Source organism: Lagopus leucura, unplaced genomic scaffold, assembly GCF_019238085.1.
Source record: "Lagopus leucura isolate 7727_CA_CO unplaced genomic scaffold, USGS_WTPT01 Super-Scaffold_100157, whole genome shotgun sequence".
In the NCBI taxonomy this organism is placed as follows: Eukaryota; Metazoa; Chordata; class Aves; order Galliformes; family Phasianidae; genus Lagopus; species Lagopus leucura.
In genome coordinates, this window is record NW_024962334.1 from 49208740 (window position 1) to 49223769 (window position 15030).

A 15030-nucleotide genomic window follows, 5' to 3' on the forward strand; every position below is an offset into this window, starting at 1 on the left:
CCTACACTTTTTGAGCCCAAATTTCTCCAGTTTGAAGTGCTTACATCCAGCTGGTTTCCACCCACCCTTCAATCATGCACTGCTCCAATGATGGAATTCTCCTTCAGATCTAAGTCCACCCAGCATCACCAGCTTCACCTTCCATGAAATCTTCTGGCCTTTCTGCTGCTCCCTCTGATGCCCACAAAAGTAGAACAGTGGAACAACTGCAAGGCCTCCTCCTGTCTCCAGGATCCTCAAAGCCCTATACAGGTTGTCTAACCCAAGCTCTGCAGTGAATGTTCATCTTCACTGCCATTCCTCATGAAAAAGAGATGATCTTCTACAGCAAAACACTGAACACAATTCATTAATTGGGACAGACTTTCTTGGACAAGAACACAGGCAAGGAAAACTTTAATTCAATTTCTTGATGTGTAAAGGTATTTGGGAGTGACATGAAGAGACATGAATCTGAACAACTTCTCAGATTGAGCGATACCCACCAGTAAAGGCCTGGCAGAGGAACCACACAACATATTTGTGGCAGGAGGAGTCGGTGAAATTGAGATGGAAACAGAATATTTTCTTCCAACAAAGGCTGTTTGATCTGCATAGGAGTTACACACTGAACAGGTGAACCAAATAAATACAAAGAGATAACTGTATTCCAAGCAATTTGTTGCACATATCCAACTCTCACAAAGTTTTTCTCTGAATTATTTTTATCTCCCATCTGTTTCAAATACACTCTTCAGTCTCAGAAATACATCTGAAAGCTTGTGACATAGGTGAGATTTTACCTCTTTGGATTTAATGGCAGAGCACATCTTATTGGCTTTTAATGGAAGCCTAAATCCATACAAAGATATCTGATGCCAGCCATTGCTAAGGGATGCTCTGCCCCTTGTTTCTCTTGCCCACAGCTGTAATAGCTTCTAAAAGAGAGGGGAAGGTCTGCTCCATGCAGCAATCTCTCCTGTTTCTCTGTTGTTGTATTCCATAGTCAGAAATCAATTTTTTCAAGCAGGAGCTATTAAAGCAATAGCAGCTCTTATTTAATATTCTTGAGATGCTGCTGAGCTCCCCCAAACATATGCAGTTCCATTTTTATTATTGATCTGTCCTACCATTACTGGGAAACACCTGAGACCTCCAGACAGAGCTACACTTGTTCTTAATTGGATACAGATGTGGCTGGATCTGGGAGAAGCTGAAGTGATAAAGCACAGTTAAGATACTTCCCAAACTTGCTTTATCTGCCCCAGTCCTGACCTTTCAGATCATTCTTTCAGTACGATTTCTGCCAGCACAGTATACAAACAAATTGTGGCATGGTATCAACACATCATATGACAGTTGCTGCCTTCAGTTTTCTCTTTCTCTCCTTTTGCTCTTATTCACATTGTTTGGTCTGTGGTTCTTACTTCCACACTGCTTTGCCCTACATCCTTGATTCTGGGAGTTCTCCCATTTTCCTTTTTCTTCCTTTCCCTTTCCTGCACATTTCTCACCACAAAGATCCTGATCCTTAATAAGTACAGGCAATTCCTCCCTTCTTAACCCCACATATTCCCCTCTATTAGGCATTTTTTTGCAAACCTTGTTTTCTCAAAATGAAAGCAGAGCTGTCAATCTCTAGGACAAATTTCTCATTGGATCTTCATACATTGCAACTATTAGTATAGCAGGTAATATTTACAAGAATAAAATGCACAGTTTTGCATAAGTGGTGGCATTAACCCCACGAGGCATCAGCTGACAGCAGGCTTTCAGTGTGAGGATCTCACAACACAACATCATTGGGTGTACATGACCTTCTGAGCGCCAGACCTTCAAAGGAGCAGTGCAAATGTGTCATGACACCCCAGCTGCAAACAAACCTCAGAGGGCTGGGGCAGGATTAAGCCATAAATAAGCCATACATCCAGATAGCCACCCGTTTCTTCAGTCAATTACACCATTGCACGTTGCTGGAGCTTGCTAACACAGAGCGGTGCATTCTTTAATGCAGAGAAAAAGATCACCACTAATCTATGGAAACTGAGCAATCCAGCATTGATTTCTGAGTTGGGACTTCTGTTCTTCTGACAAATGAGCAAAATGGATGTTAAAGAGTGCTTGGAGGCTGCTATGATCAATGTAAGGAGCAAGAGTGTTGGCTGTCTTGTCCCCTGTCCCATGACTTCCAGGGTGGAGTGTGCAAATGCCTGGCACAGTTCCATCTAAATGAGAAGGTTTCCTGGCAATTTTGTCTTTGTGATAGGAAGGCAGGCTGAAACAGGCAGCCCAGGGGTGTGGTAGAGTCACTGTTTCTGGAGGTGCTCAAGAAACATGGAGATGGGGCAGTGTGGGACATGGTTTAGTGTTATGGTGGTGGTGGGCTGATGGTTGGACTAGATGATATCAGCTATCTTTCCAACCTTAATGATTCTATGATTCTAAGACACATTTGAACTGAGGATGCTAGGTATCTGAAAAGGCTCAGTGAAACAAACCTGCACAACAGATACACTCAATGGCTTGTTTCCCTGTAAATGAAAGCTGTAGTAAATAAGTAGTGGTTCAGATTGACTTTTGGGTTCTTTATAACAGTGGTAATGTCTTCCGCTCATCTATCATCCCTCTCTCCATTTTGTTCTGTTTCAAAAGCAAGGTAAAGGAGGAAAGAAACTGAGGAAAAGAATGCTGGTTCAAGAGAGGGAAATCAAAACGGTTTTCAACTGAATGAAAATCATTTTTAGAGGCTGGGGAAATGAGCACAATTCTGTATTTTTGTTTGTTTTCACCTACTCATTATAGAGTTACTTTGCATGAGCAAAAGATTGGCGTTTATCTCACTTAGCTTTTGCCATGGAAACATAGGGACTCTAGTCTATAGCAGACACTATAGGTTCCCAAGAGGCCATATCACACCTCCAAAGGTCATGCCTTTTTAAGGCATGTTACAGGACAACCCATGCCCTGCAAGTGCCTCTCTTTCTCATTGGCTTGAGGGAGAAATTAGAAAGGAGTTTAGCTTGGATGCTTAACCATAAAGTGCCTACTGTTAGGTGGAAGGACTCTCAATTCTATACTTATGAAAAATCCCTTGCTGTATTCATATCCTACCTACAAATTTCCATTGACTATCCCAGGACATTGCTATACTCTGCTCCAAGACTCACTCGAAGACAACAGGGATTCAGGTGCTTTGAAGGACTCCTTTCAGGGCAAGCTTGCAGATGACATCAATGAAGCTACCTGCAGTAGTGTGTTTAACTACTTGCTTCAATACCTGCAGGTAGCTCATTCTCCTGTTATTTCATTGGGAGCTCTTCTCTTTTCTCTGTGCAGATTGCCAGAACTGTCCTCTGATAGTTGGATACTGCACCATTAAGACCTGCACCTTAACAGGAAATGACAGACATCCAATGGATTTGACTTTATTGCCTCTGCTCTAATGAACTGAAATAATGCTAGAAGGGATCAGTCAATGTCTTTCAAAGCAGAGGTATGGAGAAATGGTGCCGTTTCCAAAGCTCTCTGCAAGTGAATCAAAAAGACTGCTGCCCATCATACTAAATTTATTAATGGGACATCAGTCAGAGGCCAGGAATGATATGAACCGTGTCTTGTTTAATGCATGCAAGAGGTACCTAGGGTCAAACAGCAGTTAAAATAACTTTGGGCACAATATAAAAAAGCAGAATGACAAAAGATAACACAAAAGTTCTTGATTGATATTTGCTGAATTGAAATATGCCACAGAGAGAATGATGTCTTTTAAATTCAGAAGAAAAAATGATCTGACAGAAGATTATGAATGTGTAAATTTAAAATGATAGAGTGAAGATCTAAAACCAAATGAAGACTTAATCTTCACGATGGATGTTACATCCACTGTAACATAATAAGATCCGTAATTCTTCAGACAAGTCTTGGGGCTCCACTTATGCAGAAAAGGGATTTGGGGTCAGATTCTGAATTATAATGCTGTTATAAACTTAAGTTAATCAAAGATTAAAAGATTTTAAACCCAAAGAATTTCATAAAATAGAATCATAGAATTATAGAATCATTACAGTTGGAAAAGACCTCTAAGATCACCTAGTCCAACTGTCCACTTAACACCAATGTTGCCCACTAAACCATGTTCCTTAGTGCCACATCTTCATGTTCCTTGAACACCTCCAGGCATTCCACCACCTGGGCATCCCATTCACTCTTTTAGTGAAGAAGTTATTCCTACTATCCAACCTGCACCTCTTCTGGTGCAACTTGAGGCCATTCCTTCTTGTCCTTTTGCTGTTATGCAGGAGCAGAGGCCGACCCCCACCTCACCACAATCTCCTTTCAGGCAGCTGTAGAGAATGAAGTCTCCCCTGAGACTCCTCTTCTCCAGACTGAACAATTTCAGTCATACAGTTCTTTAAAGATAGGTCAGTATTGGCATAAATCTTGCAATGATATTAACCACACAAATCATTCAGATCAATCTGAGAACTCTACTTAATGTCTGTGGATGGGCAGATTTGGCCCACCTATAGCTGACATCCTAAGTGTCAACTCTCAACTACTTCATAGAGCAGTGGAAAAATTAAAGGAAAGAAGAGTGGAAGGAATTTTCGAGCACTGGAGGAGAAGAGGTTCTCACTTTCATTGAGTGGATCTTGGTTATTCCCATAACATATCATGGCTGAAGCCTAGAAAAAACCATCAGTGCCAGTCTTTTTACTGCTAACTGCAGCGTGGACAGTTTGCTTTTGCAGGGCACAAATCCCTCTTACAAATGTCACCTTCTATGTATTGAAAAGAAGCTAGAATATGCTGGTAAAGAGACAGCAAACAGTGCACTTTAATAGTGAAAGGTGCCAAAAATATTTTCATGCATCTCCTTCACATGGTACTGACGAATGTCATAAAATAATGAAAATCTTCTGGATTTGTGAGTAGCATAAAAATTTAATGTCAAATGACATCAGAAGTATGATAGGCATTTTAAGGTTTCTAAATGCCGTCAGATATTTTATCCTTTATTTACCATGAGATATATTAGTCATTTGAAGAGCATATTTTCCACTGAGCAAGAAAATCACATTAACTCGTTGTTTCCCAAACTCACTCTGTTTTCTAGCTCTGAATTCAGAGATCTGTAACTGCTCACAACTTTGGTCTAAGCTTTCATGTTACTGCAAAGGGATCAAAAAGTAAGACATAAACATTTACCAGATGATTGATTTCCTTGGAAGTTATTCAGTGATATTCACTACTACAAAGGAAGAACTGCTCCACAAAATTTAATAACATTATTTTGCAAGAAATTCTGCAGAACAAGATGCAAACTTCCCTTCGCTTTAATTATGCTCATATCTGCTTTCTGTCATTTGCATATGATTGTACAAAGTGCATAGCTCAGAGAAAAACAAATCATAGATTCATAGACTTACCAAGGTTGGAAAAGACCTCCAAGATCATCCAGTCCAACTGTCCACCTACCACCAATAGTTCTCACTAAACCATATCCCTCAACACAATTTCTATATGTTACTTGAACCCCCTCCAGGGCTGATGACTCCACCACCTCCCACAATATGAGGGTTCCTCTGTCCCTTGTCCACTATTAAGCTGTTGTTTTTGCTTTCAAAACAGCATCAGTTTCTTTGTGCACAGAGGGAGATGCTTACATATATTGTCTGCAAAGGCAGGATTCATTTGTGCTGTCATTACCATTCCACAGTCATTCAATTGCAAATGGAAAGAGGCTTTTTTAAGATGTTATTCAATTCATCTTAGTGTCTAAAGGTCACCTGAACTGAGCCTACTCCTCATCACTGTAAAACATGCTCAGTTGACTATGGAAGACCCTAAAATCAATATGAACACTATTCCATGTTAGAAAGAAGCTTCTTAAATACCAATATCTTAGTGTCAGTTGAAGCAACCTCACGGATTTCTTGGATCCCCTAAGGGTATCTGAAATGGCACTGGATGCCAGTTTAGGAAACTGAATGGCTTTCCTCAGCATCTATAAAGTAGGTGCCCATCTGTGAGTTTAGAGTCCAAAGAGCTGTTCACACTTCTAAATACATGTCTGTTGGTGGCAATGACTAAAGTGCTGTTCAGAGGAAGTTCAGGTTAGATGTCAGGAAGAGATCCTGCCCCAGAGGATATTGGGCATGGCACAGCCCCCCAGGGCACTGGGCACAGCCTTGTGCTGTCAGAGCTTGTTGAGCATTGGGACGCTGCTTGCAGACGTACAGTTGGATTTTTGATAGGTCCTATATGGTGTCAGGGGTTGGACTCGATGACCCTTATGGGTCCCTTCCAGCTTGGGACATTCTATGATTCTGTGATATGAATGGAATCCTATCTCATATAGAAACCTGCATTACAAACAGCAGATATAAAAAACGCAGAATCTCCTTTCTCCAGTGAAGCAAGTCTCCATGCTTCACCTTACAAAATGAGGAGGAACAGGTATATTTTCATGATAGCATTCATCTGGTCTCTTTAAGTAGCTGATTTATAATGAGTTTAATCATGTCTCAGCCATCACTGACCAAACCAGTTAACTCTCCAGTGACTGGAAGATTCGGATGCCATACACACATGTATCTATATACGTATGCATGTATACGTGCATCATGCTTTCCTCATTGATCTGCTTTGGTGGAATGAAGTATGAGATAAACTTCTCAGGGAGGTCACAGCACTAGGATAAGAATCCAGGACTTTTGGTTTTCCCCTCTGACTCTGCCCAGGATTTTGGTGTGGCTTTGGGCAAGTCACGTAATCAATGTGTTCTGGTTCAGTGTCATGTCCTGCTCTGTTAAACAGAGAAATTATTGTATCCTTACTCCTATTCATAGCCCATCACGTGTGTTTGCATTGTAACCCTGTGGAAGCTTGGTGCATACTGTCCAGTGCCAAAATTCTTCTTTCTCTGTGGAGGATTGCAGAACTACTATAATAAAAATGGTAAATAACGACTACGAAGAGACAGAGAGTCCTGTTGCTGCACTGCCCCTGAGATCTGAGCTTTAAATTAAAGCTTCCCAGAATATGCTAACTTGTGCGTTAAGCTGCTTTCTCCATTAACCTCTCCTGCCCATTGTTTGTCAGGTTAATTTTTTGGCTACTGATCAAATTAGTCATTTCAGTGGAAAAAAACTTGATTACATACAGTTTCAGCTTGCTTATTTTATGTCAGAGACCTAATTAATGACAGCACTAAGCTGTCCATTTTGAACAACAAACATACTATTACAGAAGTTGATTAAGCTTTTGCTGCACAATCGCTCAATTAGTGGATTCAGGAGCTGCTTTTGCACCCCTATGACACAGTGCACTGTGCTGGAAGAAGATGGGGAGGATGATCTAATGGTTTGGTATGGTAATGGTAATGGTATATATCCATATATGGCTTGGAAACCTTATTTACTTCATGTAAATCCTTAGACCTACTGAGTCTGTTCTTCCCAGGAAGTTACCTCTTCTCCCGGATAAACAGCGATAGGTCAAGAGGGAATGGCTTTAAGTTGCACCAGGGGAAGTTCAGGTTGGATATAAGGAAGAATTTATTCTCTTAAAGAGTGGTAATGCTTTGGCACAGTCTGCCCAGGGAGGTGGTGGGGTCACCATCCCTGGAGGTGTTGCAGAACGATGGAGATGTGGCACTGAGGGATGTGCTTGGTGGCCATGGAAGGGCTGGGCCAAGGTTGGACTTGGCGACCTCACAGGTCTTTTCGAAGCTTAACGATCTATGATTCTTAATGTGATTATAACCTGTGATACAATGTGAAATCCTAGAGGCAGCGAAGCCATAAAAACATTTCACCAAGACGAGCTGTCTTACCAAGAAAAGTGGTGAGGAACCTGAAGTACTTTGGGCATGGCTTCACCACAACCGCTCCCACCTGCGCTTCAGGCCAGCACGTGATGTTGTCCCACTGCCTTCTGCAACCTGGAGAAAGAGAAAAGCTGATGGTAGAACAAGCATGAATGAGTGACTCCCTGGTATCTGCTGTAAGGAGCATAGGAGAGCAACTCTGCACTGAGTCTCAGCGGAAGCATCTTTTAGTAGGGAGAGGAAGATGACATGAAGCCCCATCTGAGCTAGGAATGCAGGCGTAGCAAACAGAGCTAACTTTAGGGAAGAGCCTGATAATTTTATTGCAATTCAACGTGATTTTTTGAATAGAATGAATACTTTCTGGGTAAAAATACAGCCAGGCATGCTCTTTCTGCACAGCTGCAATACACTGTTCTCATTTTGTCCTTTCATTTCTGCTTTCTCAAAATACATTAATGATATCACATATGTGCCACAGGATTGAGTAATGCAGTATTAGTGCTGAAGACAACACATGTTTGCAGATAGCAATTAACAATGTCAGACGAGTTTCTGCCTCAATGTATTAAGAATTCTAAAGTTCATATCAGAATCTTGAAAACCTTATTTTTAATTTTTTTCCCCCCTCAATTTTCCACAGACAGACACTTTGATAACTGGCTTGGATAAATGGGTTGTCAACATACCTCCCTAAAAGTCACTTCTTTCTAGCACCTCTACTCCATGGTTATTTGTCACATCCCATTACATTGCAACGCTCCCCCAAAGTGTTGCTGTTAAGGTCAACAGCCTAACAAGAGAAACTGGAATATGAAGAAGAAAGCCTGAAGAAAGTACTTTCCACATGCAAGTAAAGGGAACTACGAAAACCACTGCCAAGCTGCACTTCTTAGTAATTATAGCCTGATCTGCAATTCCTCCTTTAAGTCATCTTTTAGCCCTTCTGCTGAGAAAAAGGCTGGTGTCATCATCAAGTCTGCTCAGAGCGAGGCAGCTTGCTGTCTCAGATCAATAAAGGGAGCACATAAAAATGCTTTGAAGCTGAAAAAAGAACTTTCAAAGTTATTTCACAAGCTTTTCCTTCATTCTTTCATGAGCAAACCGAACTTTTCAAAGTCCTAGGGTGAGTTTATCAGAGCCTAAAACACGGAATAACCAACGGTATCTTCTACATGCACGCTCTTCTGTAGCAGTCATTAAAATCCAATTTTCTGATTTGTAGTATCAGTTGCAAAGCTCAGTTTTTCCATCATCATAGTTATCTGCTACCAAACAGCCAGCAGCTCCAATAACATTAAGATAGTAAGTATTCTGCCCTTGGAAAATAAATGATTTCTTGCCAGGACCGTTCATGGTCTACAATCTTCACCTCCATCACCATCAATAAATTAACATGCACCCATTACCCCAGGACAGGTTATAATGCAAAATAATAATGAAATGCAAGGTGTTAGCATCAGACAGCTTGCTAAATGTTCTGAATTACCCGCTTTGAGAATTTTTCTGACCCTTGTCTTTTTTCTGTGATAGCATTCATCACTTCCACTTGTAACGCATGAAGAAATCTCACAGGTGTTTTCATAACAGAAGCTCCCTGTGATTAAAATAAGGTGAAGACACACAGAATGGACCTTTAATAATTATTGCCTCTGAAATGATCTCTCTTACCCACCTATTAGCCCTATTAGCTCTTTTAGCACAATGTTTCTTACTGCATGATGCCATTAGCGTGGCTGCCTGGAAGGGTCCAGGTTTCAAAGGTGGAGTTCATATCCCTATTTTTATGCCTGTAGTAGTTAGTTGTGTAAAGATGTCACCCTAGAATAGTTATCTGAAGAGCCAACAAATCATTCTTTGGAAGTGTCCTCTCCAATGAAGAGGGCTTGAATGAACAACCTGAGTTTAAACATCTCATTTTGAGGCACCTGAAGATCGGTGAGATACAATTCACTCATCATAGGTCTAAGGCAGAACAAAGCCTAAGTGATTTGAATAATTTATGATGATTTTATTTGAAATGCACAACAGAAAGAATAGACATTCACCCTTTAAATGAATTATAACAATCTAAAGATCTGAGAATTGCAAGCTGCTTAGCACTGAGTAACACAAGCAATTACTGCATGCCCTGCAGTCAGTCCCTTACAACATCAGGGAAAAGTCTGTGCCTGTCCAGGACACCAAAGCCTTAATGAAATAGCTTTAGAGAAAGTTGTCTTCTTTCTCTAAAACTTATAGATCATACTCTGGCAAATTACTGGGGGGAAGATTCAGTATCTAAATGGGGGCTGTAAGAAAGAAGGAGACACTCTTAAGCATGGTCTGCTATGATAGGACAAGAGAAAACAATTTCAAAGTAAAAGGGGGGAGATTAAGACTGGATATAAAGAAGAAGTTTTTTTACAATAAGGGTAAGCACTGACACAGGTTGTCCAGAGAGGTGGTAGATGCCCAGCCCTGGACACAGTCAAGATCAGGGAATGGGGCTCTGAGCACCTGATTGAGCTGTGGGTGTCTCTGTTCATTGCAATAAACCTGATGGGCATTAAGGGTCCCTTCCATCTCAGACTGATTCTATGATTCAGTCATATCACTGACAGATGAATATCTCAGAAAACTACTTCTGGGTAGAATCAGCTGTAGTAGGACTTGGAGAAGGGAAATCCCTGTCTTCCCTGTGGCATCGCTTGGCTTTAATAGATGGAAGGAAGATGATAGTATGTTTTGCAGGACCAAATCATGTTTGGTGACATGTTTGGCTAAATGCTTCTCCATTAATTAATCATAAATATTGTTCTCTCAGTTGCACTGGGTATCTACAGGAAGGATGAAAACTTATTTATCAGTCCTCTTCCATGGTAGCAATGACCCACGGATGCACCCTGTGCATGAGACCCATCCACTGTTAGGAGCTGTAGGCCATCACGATGAGCTATAGGGGCATCATGAGGAGCTACAGGGCAACGAGGACCTTTAGGGCCACCATGAGGCCTCTCCTCGGGCTCCTTTGCTCTGTGCCCAGCAAACCCAGGGTCCTCAGCTGCTTCATACTATTTTGAGCATAGTCCTATCACCCAGGACGGATTTTGTCACAATTCATCATTAAAGCAGCAGTTTGGTTTATATCTACGTGGGAGACCTCTGCAGAAGCCTTTACATTAGCAGGACAAGAGGCATATATTTGTGCCTTAGCACTTACTGCTGCCTTGGCAAACTGCACACTTCTCCTGAGCTATGACTGAGTCCTAACTGGAAGTCTTTGAAGCACAATATTTTTCCAGAAGAAAAAAAGACAAAGAGATTTGGTTTCAGCCCAGATACTTCAAAATCGTACTCCAGCTTCAATGCAAGATGGCACTCTTCTTCCAAGGTCACAGTCACCTGTATCCATGGGAGGGAAAAGGCATCAGTGCTTTAAAATCTCATGAAGTGCTCTCTGGAGCCAAGGATCTTTTTCTGGAGTGCTCCTTTACAACCCTAATGAAGCTGCCTTTTAAGTCTCCTTCAGATAAGCACCTCTAACTGCTCACACTCCTCTATGAGCCATGCAATTAGCGTAATTACTAGCAGCCAACTCTCTCCACCTTGAAGCAGGCTCCTGAAGCATTGCTGAAGGAGTATGGTCAAGGAACAAGCTGGAGGCTGTCAGCAATGTGCTGGAGCTTGGATTTTCACATCCAACACTTCAGACTTCCCTCTTTGCAAGCCAAGTGTCTTGACTGTACCAGCCACAGCTCTCTGAGCTCTGGGGGGTAATAGAAGCTGATGTTGGGGTGGTGTCCACCATACAGTTCTTCTTGCTCTTGGCAGGCCATGCCTGACTGCCACAACTGTGGCCAGAGATGCTGACAGAGTCCATGCTGCAGCAGTGTAGGACAACCCAGCACAGCTACAGGTGGTGGTAATCTTTCCCACTGTCACTCATAAATGCGGATCAAAGCTCAGGACCTCATTTCCTCTCCCTTTAAAAGGTTAATAATCACAAAACATGGCAATTCATATCAGGCACAGATATACAGCAGTTTGCAGATCTGGCAGATTAGAGCTCAAAGAACATTTATTTGAGCTATATCTACGCTTACAGAAATTATACCTTCAAAGCTTATCTAGGAAGCAGTAGAGTATAACTTCCCCTTGTGAATAAAGATGAACCTCCAGAGCTCTGTCTTGGCTCTTGAGATATGACTGGGTTTGGCTGAGGAATGAAATCAATGGCAGTAGGCTGCTTTCAGGGCATGGCCTTAACTCAGGTGAACTCACAAGTCAGAGAAAAAGCCCACAGCACATCTGGCATTCAGCACATCTGTCACTCACACTGAACACCTCCTAACAAATGCAATCACTTGTGGTCTCTTCTGCCCAAAAGTCCTCCAGAGTTTTGCTCTCCAACTCCACATTCAGATGTGAAGATACCCATTTGTTGCCTGATAAACCTCGGGGAGCTCTTTTTCCTCTCACTACCTACATACGGATAACAGCAAGCCAAAGGTTAGGCTAAGCCAAGGTATCACCCAGTCCCATCACAGTGGTAACCTGGTGTGCTTTGAATAGAAACTCTTTTCACTCCACTTTGGTATCACCAGGCACTTTCCATCTTCCCAGAAGTTAGGGCTGTAAGTTAGCTGTCAGGTGAGATTTACTCTCCCACTGACAGCCTGAGCAGAAGTTACACCTACATGTTCTCTCCTGGTTTGTCCAGTTTGGTCTCATTATAACCAATCACCTTTGCATTGACTTTCTTGTCCCAGATGGGCATTAACTTTCTGCATGACTAAAGAAAACAAATCCCAAACGATGGTCCCTGCAATAATCTGCTAACTACATGTCACTTCTCGATGGGAAACATGAATTCAGTCATGCAAGAGAACTGGAAAGCCCATCATGAGCCTCTAACTACTGCTACTATTGCCCCAGCCTCCAACGAGCCCAGTCTTACTGAATCAGAGATGACTTTCAGTTTAAATTTTAGAAGTGGTACATAACAATAATAAGAATCTAGAAAGATTCTTTTTCTTCCGTAGATCTTTTAAATTAATTGCAATTTGATTTTGCTTTTAAGCCTATGGAAATTTTTCACGTTCATAACCTCCTGGGCTAAGGAATTGCACAGCAGAAGTGTCTGCTAAAAGAACATCCTTTTCTGAATTTGCTTTGAATGTGCTCATTGCTGGTTTCATAAGGAATTGCCTAGTTCTTTTATGAATACAGAAATACTTATAACCTAGTCACAATCTCCCTTTCCCTCGAGAGGAAAACCATAAAATCCTCTTTTATATTCCTCCTCAAGCATCTCTTTTTCAAGCTGAAGTGTCCTAGCCTATTTAATTGCTTCTTGCATGGAAGCAGTTTCCTATCATGTCTCCCTTGCACCTTTTTTGTTTAGAACCACAGAATCACCAAGTTTGGAGAGGACCTCCAAGGCCATCCAATCCAATCATCCACCCACCACCAGTATTTCCGCACTAAATGACATCCCTTAGTACAGCACCTAAATGCTCCTTCAACACCTCCAGAGACAGTGACACAACAGGACAGCCCATTCCAGTGCCTGACCACTCTTTTGGAGAAGAAATTGCCTTAATTGGTCTTGTAGTGAGGAGCCCAACACTGCGCATGGTACTCAAGTAGCAACCTCACTAAAGGCTTCTAAGTTTCACTGTGATCCCTCTCGCATCTCCCTGCAAAATTCAGCCTCTTGCATCTTACATAAATATTATTAGAGCATCCTTTGGGCATCTCTCCTCCTCCACCTCCACCTCATTGTGTTTTTATTTTTATCAACACTAACAGTCTGTTCTGGAGTTAACCTGTCCCTTTGGAGTTTCCCTCCCAGCTTTCCGTGGCTTTGCATTCAATTCGGATATTTTTTGCCTGCTGCCCACTGCCACTCCAGAGATGTGGGCAGGATGTGACAGAGAAACCACAAAGCTGAAGGAAAACCACAGCCCTGACAGAACGTGAAAAACCCCAGCACTGTAGCATTTCCTTCTCACCACTGCTTTGCTCTCTGCAGCACACTCGTGCTCCTTCAACCTTAACTCAGTGAGGGATCTGCAATCCCAGTTAGGCAGAAGATTGATTTGGTCAACTGCAGAAGACAAAAAGGATCCTCAGACTAAGGATTAAGTGAAAAATTTTATCTTGAATTATAATTCCATACGTGTGGAAAGACAGAGTGATCAATTTGATTTTTCTGAACTTGGTGTAGAAGCTGGAGTCAGTGACAACACTGTTACATGCTGTAAGAACTGATCTGCACTTCTGCAGTGGTTTTCAATAGAAACTGTCCAGGAACTCAACAGGAAACGTTAAAAGGTGTCTTTCCTCCTAAACGTTTGCAGAAATTTGACTCAAAGACACGTGAAGGAAACCTCACCTTAAGCCCCCAGACTGAGTCATTCTTAGCAGCATGAAAGAAATAACTACAGAGCATTATTTTTAAGCATGAAAATCCCGAGTTTTTCCATCAACAACATCCACTAAGAAACAAGAAAAAAAATATCAAATCTTTCAGCCCTTCTTTAACCAACAAACTAAACAAACACTTGACTCCATCTCTCCACATCATTCTTTTCTTTAATGATATTTGTAAGCTGAGCCCTTCTGTCTAATAGGAAAACGTGTGAACTGAAACAAAAGATGCCAAGACACAAAACAAGGATTTATAAAGCCTACAGTGTAACTTTACTCCTCTTCAGCTTCTAAGAGATAGTTCTTTAGTGCTTGGACATGGAGGATGCTTAAAAGTTTATTCCAGCATTCCCTTATTCCTTGTCCAAATCTGTCTGTGCTCACAGAAATTAAACCTGGGAGCTGGAATAGATGAACTTTTAGGGTCCCTTCCAACTCAAACAACTCTGTGATAATTCTATGACTTGGTCACTCAAGTGATGACCAAATGACCAGCTCAGCTTGACTTCCTCACTGAAGAGAAGCAAGCACAATTAAGCATGAGTGGAAGCAGAATTTTAAATATCATATTCTGTTATTTTATAGATTTATTCTCTTCCTCCAAGACCAAAGAATGTGCTTTGCAATGGAGGAAATTTTCAGCCAAGCCTTGCTCTTGAAGTAAATACTGTTAAATATGGCACATACAGCTACATACTGCTAAATATGACACCCCACAGAAAAAGGAAGCTGAAAGGGGAACTTTCCTCAACAAATCCTAAGCCATAGATTCCCTGACCTACCATTAGAAAGATACTGCAGTCAGC

The 15030-nt window shown here is 41.6% G+C and overlaps 1 protein-coding gene across 1 annotated transcript in view; it reads right to left on the bottom strand.

The window, feature by feature from the left end:
• Nucleotides 1–15030, bottom strand: part of VIPR1 (vasoactive intestinal peptide receptor 1) — a 100159-nt gene that overhangs the window by 36272 nt on the left and 48857 nt on the right. The window contains exon 3 of the mRNA XM_042888776.1: nt 7817–7924. Within this exon, the coding sequence (XP_042744710.1) occupies nt 7817–7924 (108 nt within the window). The remainder of the gene's footprint in view (nt 1–7816; nt 7925–15030) is intronic.